The sequence below is a fragment of the Crassostrea angulata genome, chromosome 6 (genome assembly GCF_025612915.1).
Source record: "Crassostrea angulata isolate pt1a10 chromosome 6, ASM2561291v2, whole genome shotgun sequence".
Taxonomy (NCBI): Eukaryota; Metazoa; Mollusca; class Bivalvia; order Ostreida; family Ostreidae; genus Magallana; species Magallana angulata.
The window spans coordinates 33,801,886-33,810,045 of record NC_069116.1 but is presented as its reverse complement, the minus strand read 5'-3'; the positions used below and the strand labels follow the sequence as shown (position 1 = coordinate 33,810,045).

Sequence of the window (8,160 nt, the reverse complement as noted above, 5' to 3'; positions counted from 1 at the left end):
TAGATATTAATAATCTTTATTTTTAAATACAATCCATAAGTATTGTAACTAAGAGTTGTGAAAGGAATAAGATGCCTTTAATCTCTGCTTTCTAACACTCTCCTTCCTTGGTTACTTCAACGCCCCTAAAATTGCAACAGAAAACTCGAGTCATTTCAGGAATTTAAGATTAACATATCCAATAAATGGCAAAAAAGCTAAGCTTGGAATAGTTTATCTGAACTAAACTAACCCCAGAAAAACTGATCAATTTCCAATGCGTACAACCTTACATGTAGTATCCCCAAAACCCGGTAAAACGTTGTGTTTCTCGCTACAGGCAGTTATTAAACTTCAACTTACTCGCACTTGGCCAAGCACTCGTTGTCGTATGTATTCCCATCCTCTCCACACACTGGGTTCATCTCTCTCGTGCACTTGCACGGACACTTTCCTTCGGAGGCCACTTCCACATTACTGAAATAGTAAAAAAAAAAATGAATAAGAATTTATATTCATCAATTTTCAAGTTTTTTTTTCTTTGGTTCTTTTTTTTCGGGGGGGGGGGGGGGGTTAGGGTTGGGGGGGGGGGGGCGGGGGGTTGGTGGTTATCGACTCAAAGACATATAAATTAAAAAAGACGTACTCGCATTTGGCAACACAGTCGTTAGGGTAGGTTTTTCCATCGACGCCGCAGACGGGTTTCCACATTAGAAAACATGCACATGGTTTACGGCATTCTCCCTCCGATGCAATCTCAACATTTCTATCGACGAAAAACATTCCAAGTTAATCGGGGTTGAAAATTTCAAATAACAAAATGAAATAAAATCCTCACAAAATACCCATTTAAAATTTTTGGGGTGTTTTTCATAGTATGTTGTGACAATAAGCAAATTCCACTTACGCTGCTCTAGCACCACAAGCGTTTCCATAGGTGACGCCATCAACGCCGCATACTGGATTGTAATCCGCGGTACAAATCGCAGGACGGGGGCACTCACCCTTGTTCAGGACACGAATTCCTCTTTGAAGAATAAATGAATTTACGTCATATACATCAATATGAATAAGGTATTGATATTTTTATACTAGTTGTTAAGTTTGGTACTTGTGCCATTAATATTGACAGATTCAATAGAGGAAAAATCACTTATAAATATTGTAAAAACCCTTCCTCGTCTTTCTCTATTCAAAAGGCGCAAAATTGTAATTGAGAGTAGTCAAGACTCATTCATTTATAAACTGAAGAGACAAACAACAATTTTCGTAAATTAGCAACAAAAACAGCAGAACAACAAAACCACGCTCATACTTGCAGGAAGCCGAGCACTCGTTGCCATAAGATCGGCCATCAGTACCGCAAACTGGGTCGTAGTTTTTATTACAGGTACAACAAGACAACTGGTTCTCTGCTGCTTGCACACCTCTAAAATAGGAAGAGAAATTCGTGTTATAAAACAACCATTGTTACTTCTCAGGCCTTTCCGAGATGCAGAATTTACTTTTCGAGCTCTGTCAAAAGGGCCCACGAAAAATGTTATTCATAAAAGAATTTCGCTTTTTCTTTTTATTTCTTTTTTTTAAGGAAAAATAATTTGACTAACGTAACGTACAACAGAGACTGTGTTTCCATTTAATAGTGTATCATTTTTAAATAAAATGAAAATAAAGGCATTCGGCGAAACAAACTATTAAATGTACGTACGAGCACTCCATCAGGCAGGAGTTGTCGTACGTGAAACCATCATCGCCACAGACGGGTCTTAGGATCCTTGGGCATTTACAGATGGGTGGGCTTCTGGCCAGAGCGACCGCAATCACGACAGAACACACGAGGAAGGTCTTCATATTGCCGGACTTGAAAAGGAAAAACGATTTTAATTGCGTGGACCCTGAGGTTAAACCGGATGCTATGGGGAAAATTCAGCCTGCGCATGAGTTAGCCTGGTTCCTGTGCGTAATGGGTAGCTCATGGAACCAGGTTAGCACACGTTTATCTGAATCGGTATCGGGATTCCGTGCCATATGCACATATAAATTCAAAGGCGCTGTAATTGTAAAGTTGTCAGTAAACAGTACAGAAACAAAGTATTCCTTTAAATAAAATGATTGGCACGTGATATGAATTATCAGTATTATGAAATAAGTTAATGTTATGCCGAAACTACAACATGCATCATGTAGCATAATTTGCAATATGTTTTGTTGTTTTCCGAATACACATGTAGCTTAACTTTACTTTTATAGTAGGCGGGCTAGAGAACTTCCCGATTAAATTTTTTAAGCATTTAAGTATGATTGAATAATTATGTCACTGTATAAAAGATTAAATCTCAAGAAAAATGCATCAAAATATGAAATTTTTAATTTACACAAAGCTGTCACTGCATAGTTAACAAAGTAATGCGAATCGTAATGTGTGCGCAAATAGTAGAATTCACCGAATGCCTGATACTATACATGCAAATTTCATTCATAGATAGATCATAATTATTTGAGAAGTATGAACCCTTTTAATTCTAAGACAAAAAGTCAGGGCTATACATACATGTATACATAATACAACGTACACATTTAGTGGTTAAATGCAGAGGGCTAGAGTCGGCTAGAGTCGGTGGAATCTCTGATAATCTTAAGGCTTTCACGTTTTCGTTGGAAACACATGCAAATGGTCCACGTATTGTAGTCCTTTTTTAAAGGACAGCAACTTGTTGTTTGATATATTCCGCGTAATGCTTAAAGTTATTGCAGAGGGAAAATGGATTTAAGGGTAGGGTAGTTGTAAAATTCGGACATCAAGCAACGAAAAAAAAAGGAGTTGAGAATATAGAGATATATAGAAAATTCAGGATGATAAATAAATATGTAAGTTTCATGAATATTTTAAATGACACAAAAATTTTATTTACTTTACAAATAATTTACAAAAATAGTTATAGTTATTCCATTGATAGAAAAAAAAATCGAATTTATAAGCATAGAGAAAAATGTATATGATACTACAGATACTTACTGTATGTGTTGTGTAGATACTCCACAATGAACGAGTTTACTTTGTATTGAGACTGGACAGAGACCGCCTTTTATACCATTGATCGTGAGAATGAAACTACACGTAAGTTTTACGTATCGAATTTGATATCATCACACAACATGTGTTCCCCAATATTAATGACCTTTTATTATTATGCCCCATGTGCAAATTAATATTGCCTAGCCCTGGGATAAAATAACCACTAGTAAGGGTCATTTTATTCAAGTGAAATATACACATATGGTAATTTTGTGGTAATATTTGAATTGGTGATTTTAAATTCCTTTTGAAATTTTAAAACTTGTTTACAACAATAAATATTGCTATTTAAGTTTATCTTTTTAGCTTTCTTTTTTAATCTTTTTTTTTTAGGCATCATGAAGCAGTATCTATCATGTTGTTTTCGATCCCAACTCTTAATTTTTTTTTTTTCATTTAAGAATACCGACGCTTTTTTGAGTTGATAATCTATTAACAGATTTAAACTTTTTATCTGTTCATGTGTTGGTTGTGTTCTATTGGGAAAAAAATCTTTGTGTAAAATAAAATGTAACATGCCAAAGCATTTCGAACTTGCTTATATGTGATGTAATTCATTTAAAAAAGACACATTCGATTAATAGGGCTGAGTAGTCGTGACATTTTTAAAGCTTTATTTACCTCCTTAAAATGAAGAGCTCTATATAAATATAGAGTATGATACTGAAATTTGAGAGCTAGATTTTTGTTGTTGTTGTTGTTGTTGTTATTGTTTATGGTCAAAAGTATCATATATCAAAGTTTAAGGTAGATCTGATGGTTCATGTGTTGACCACTAGCCTCCATAAATTCAACATGAAAATAAACACCCAAAACTTTTTTATTTAAAATCTACACCATGTTGTTTCTCTTTTATATTCATGCATTCTCAATGCCCCATGATCAATAAATAGGTCAATAGGCGCTGAATTCTATACTTTTTTTTGTAAAGCACGACCAGAAGCAAAATCTAGTTGGTCTCTGTATAGTATTCATAACGTCTAGTTGGTCCACAATACATGTGGGCTCGTGGCACCTGTTACAGTTCCGCCCGGGGAATATGTCAGTTAATAGCACCGTATCGTGCTACAGTGATGCAGTGAATCAAGTGTATGGGTATATCATTAATTAATTCATTTTAAACATTCCACACCGTTGCATTAATAAATGAATATTATTAATGAGTAGAGGGGATTAACCGGACAACATAAGGTTCAAGACCCTTACATTCACTGTTCACAGACTCTGAAAAATTGTCCTTAAATGAAATTCTATATGAAATCCTAGCACCAAATAAACTGAGAAAATCAGATTTTGAATACGAATACAATGTATGGCCTCGGGCAATAGATCATACTGAGCTTTTCCCTGCACCAAGGGAAAAGATTCTGGTCTATTGACTGTTCAAGCATTAAATAATTGTTTTATTACCTAATTCCTTTTTTAGTTTTCGGTGTTTACAATTTGTATATTGCAGATGGTTTTCGTGCCATTATGCAATATACTCAGATTTTTTTTTCATCTTTTACAAGCACAAAACCTGTTGCATGCATTACAACATCTCTATTTAATATTAGTTTACACAAAGAAGGGGGAGTCTTCAACCCATTAGATTTTAAATAGTCTTTTACATTATATAAAGCTTAAAAACTGTTGATTATTTGATACTCCATTTTGATAACATTGAATTTAGTTTCACCAAGTACTAAAACAGCGTCTATGTAAAGGAATATACATTCCCTGAGAACTATCGAAAGGATGTAACATTAACATACTCGCGTTCTGAAATACGTTGCAGGTTCAATATTAATAGATCGCAGTCTATTGACCGGCGGTCCAATAGATCGAAGTCTATTGACCGGCAGTTCAAAATAGACGCAAATATTTAATTTATAATAAAACAACAAAATCCCTTTGATTAGGTAATAACAGTCTTTATGTTATACCTGTGTTTAGTTCAGGAGATAGTAGCTGCAGGTCTGTAGCTCCCTGTCTGAAAAAATCGGATGAACGACCAGGTCGTAAAATAAGTGTATTTTATCATAGTAACGCAATCAAGTAATAGGATCTCAAAATTAAATCAATATAGCATTGCGAAAAACAAAAAAAAAACAAAAACAATGCAAGGATTTCAGTAAATAAAATTTAATTCGATGAAAATGACTACAATTGTATATACATCAATCAAATTTTATAAAATTTATCAACATAGTACAGGCTGACTATCTTAATCTCGAACATCGAAATCTCGAATGCCTTTGGTATCGAAATCAGGGTAAGATTTATATACGGTATTTCTGGTCTCTTGCTTGACATCCTTTCTCTAGCTTTGTATGATATCAATAGGTAGAGAATTCAGAATCCGGTCCAGAAGACTGTTGCTTTGTGTTCCCTTCTCTGTCCCTCTCTGTTGACATTCTCCAACTTGGAAATTATAAATTCCACTGTAAGAAATGATAAAAATAATAACCAAGTAATATACATGTATTTCACAAGACAATCAAAAAGATTGTGTTCAGTAACAAGAAATAATTGGGGGGATGAATTTAAATTTGGTGTAGTTCTAGATTTCTTCATCATGTGATAAAATATACACGTCTTTACAAGAAGGCCATAGGGGAGGAGGAGGATGATGATGATGATGATGATGATGACGGCGACGACGAAGACGATGATGATGATGATGTCAAAACAATTCAGATTTGTGAGGAAGTTTTTTGTTCATAGTTATCTTGGGGTTTTTTTTAACAAAAAGTCACTGTAAGCTAGAAAGAAATGACATGACTCACTTGATGCAGCCAGCCACGCATCGGTTGGGATAAGTTACACCGTCGCTCCCACACACTGGGCGGTAGTGGTCCGGACAAACACAATTCCGCGGACATTCACCATTGGATATGATTATTGCCTTCCTGAGGGAAAAAAACCACACAGTACATTTTTACACAGCGTCTTATCTGTACATGATGATGTATTATTTATTTTGTGTACAATATAAAATTCTTCAGAGTAAAAAAAAGAGGGGGGGGGGGGATCTTGGTCAAATTGACTTTAGGAATCTTACGCTTGGACAGCCTTGCATGGATTGTAGTAGGTCATCCCATCCGCCCCACAGACCGGCTCGTAGACGTCAGGACAGGGGGATACAGTGGTGTAGCGTAGGCATTCACCCTCATGGTTCATCCGCACTCCTCTTTGGCAGACAACTTACAATTACAGTCAGTTACAACGAGAGAGAGAGAGAGAGAGAGAGAGAGAGAGAGAGAGAGAGAGAGAGAGAGATTTTATTAGGGTTTTTATTTTTTATTACGTTTTTATTAAAATCTCCGAATGTTTCCAAAATTACTTAATATACAACGGTTTGTAAAACTGTATTTACACGCAAGATGCCATACACCGGTTCCCGTAAGATTTGCCATTTGTTCCACACACAGGGTTATAAGTGAGATCACACGTACAGCAGAGCATCGGGTCTTGGGCCGCTGCCACTCCGCTGAAAGAATGTGATATTCGCCGTAAAGAATTTGGGATTTGTCCGCTCGAATTTTGATGAAAATACAGTTGCGAAAAGAGTGAATAAATGTACTCACTCGCATTTCATTAAACAAGCATTGGTATAGGTGAGGCCATTTTCTCCGCAAACAGGCTCATCCTTGTCTGGACATGAACACAGTTCGCTTGTTGACAGAGTGATTGAAAAAATGGATGAAATCACAGCCAAAAGTACGACGGTGATCATCCTAAAGAAAGTGTAAAGAATTAAACGGATATTTTGAATGTAAAAACGTTTGAAATTTTTGAGAAAAAATAATTTTTTTCTAAGCTATTGACCTCTAACTCTTCGGCAAAAAATCTTACAACAAATAAATTATGATTTTTTTTTCAAAGCTGGGACTGTTGCTTTACATACATATATTGCCTAGTTCCTGAGAAGAAAAAATGTTCTTAACTTATTTTCCTGTATATTTTTTTTATTTCTCATAGCTGTAGAAAACTTCTTATAAATATAAAATCATATGTTGTCTAATTCAGCGATCTTATTTTCTTACATTCCTTTGATTCATTCATTCCATTATATATAATGCCCAAACTTACTGTATCAGAACTACGATTGTTAAATCCAAAAGGAAGCATTAATGATTAGATAGCATTAGTTCTGAGGAAAAAATGTTCTTATCGTAAATTCCTATTATTTGATCAAAGCCAAAAACTTACATTTCCGTTCTTCTGGTCCCGTTCTCTTTAAAGTATACTTCAACATTTATAGTAAACTTAAAGAAGCAACTCCATGATTAATATTCATTAGAAAAAAAGTGAAATGACAACAAACATCTTTAAGCCATAATAAACAAAAGCCCCTTCCGTACTTTGACCCCCACAGACGTCCAAAATCCAAAATAAGTGAATAAATCATTTTTAAAATCTCAACATTTTCAGTGTGTCCAAAATATATCAAAAATACCATTCTTAATGAGGCTGTGTGGCCAACGAAACTAAGTTAAACCATAAGATCTACCTTCATTTCTTTAAAGGTGAATTTTAAATTTAAAACTTGAATGTTTTCCTATACGTTTATACAGAACTCTTTTTGTTCAGGAGATTTTTATGGCCTAAATATGGCCACGACCAAAGTTTTGACCAGACGAAGTTTTATGTTGATTTACTGATTCACAAAATCTGTGATTGATTATCTCATAGTTTTCCCACTTGTACATTTTCCCCCAAAAAATTTTACTTTCAATATATTTCTTGTTGAGAAGCCTTCGAGTTGAAAATGTCGATCGCTATAAAATATTTCTGGTATTTCATGATATCAAGGTAAAAGAAAAAGACTCCCTTATTTTTGTGATAAATGTCAGTAAACATCGGCTAGTGTTCCAAAATATCAGTATTAATCGTGATTAATTATTTTTTCAAGATAATCATAAGTTTGATACATGTAAAATTATTGTCAGCATAAAGATAAAAAGTGTGCGTGTTTTTTCTTAATATGAATGCACGGTACTTAAGGCCATGCTGCAATTCAGAGAGGGAGCGGGTGATGCATTTTCAATTTTCAAAGTTTTAAACTTTTACTGGTTTAATTTAAAACCTTCATCTCTGATGGATATACTCCGTGAAATAGA

The 8,160-nt window shown here is 34.7% G+C and overlaps 2 protein-coding genes across 2 annotated transcripts; both read right to left on the bottom strand.

Annotated features, from left to right (window-relative positions):
* LOC128189042 (serine protease inhibitor dipetalogastin-like) lies at positions 1–3,147 on the bottom strand. The gene is made up of 7 exons (XM_052860452.1): positions 2,996–3,147; positions 1,688–1,839; positions 1,295–1,408; positions 887–1,006; positions 626–745; positions 343–456; positions 1–125 (listed from the first exon to the last, which is right to left on the bottom strand). Exons 2-7 carry the CDS (start codon positions 1,828–1,830, stop codon positions 92–94), a joined length of 645 nt encoding a protein of 214 aa, XP_052716412.1. The 5' UTR covers positions 1,831–1,839; positions 2,996–3,147; the 3' UTR covers positions 1–91.
* Positions 3,148–5,176: 2,029 nt separating this feature from the next.
* Positions 5,177–7,323, bottom strand: LOC128189043 (serine protease inhibitor dipetalogastin-like). Its single transcript, XM_052860453.1, has 6 exons — positions 7,250–7,323; positions 6,625–6,774; positions 6,414–6,527; positions 6,099–6,227; positions 5,824–5,946; positions 5,177–5,478 (listed from the first exon to the last, which is right to left on the bottom strand). Coding segments are annotated over exons 1-6 (639 nt in total). The 5' UTR covers positions 7,252–7,323; the 3' UTR covers positions 5,177–5,357.
* Positions 7,324–8,160: the final 837 nt, after the last annotated feature.

Excerpts from the sequence above, each read along its gene's own strand:
- LOC128189043 (XM_052860453.1), bottom strand. Across the intron at positions 6,228-6,413 it reads CGGTGTATGGCATCTTGCGT|AGGAGTGCGGATGAACCATG; the intron begins GTAAATACAGTT and ends TGTCTGCCAAAG. Across the intron at positions 5,479-5,823 it reads TGCGTGGCTGGCTGCATCAA|TGGAATTTATAATTTCCAAG; the intron begins GTGAGTCATGTC and ends CATTTCTTACAG.
- LOC128189042 (XM_052860452.1), bottom strand. The coding sequence starts at position 1,830 with ATGAAGACCTTCCTCGTGTGTTCTGTCGTGATTGCGGTCGCTCTGGCC. Across the intron at positions 746-886 it reads GCTTGTGGTGCTAGAGCAGC|AAATGTTGAGATTGCATCGG; the intron begins GTAAGTGGAATT and ends TTTCGTCGATAG. Across the intron at positions 126-342 it reads GAGTGCTTGGCCAAGTGCGA|GGGCGTTGAAGTAACCAAGG; the intron begins GTAAGTTGAAGT and ends TTGCAATTTTAG.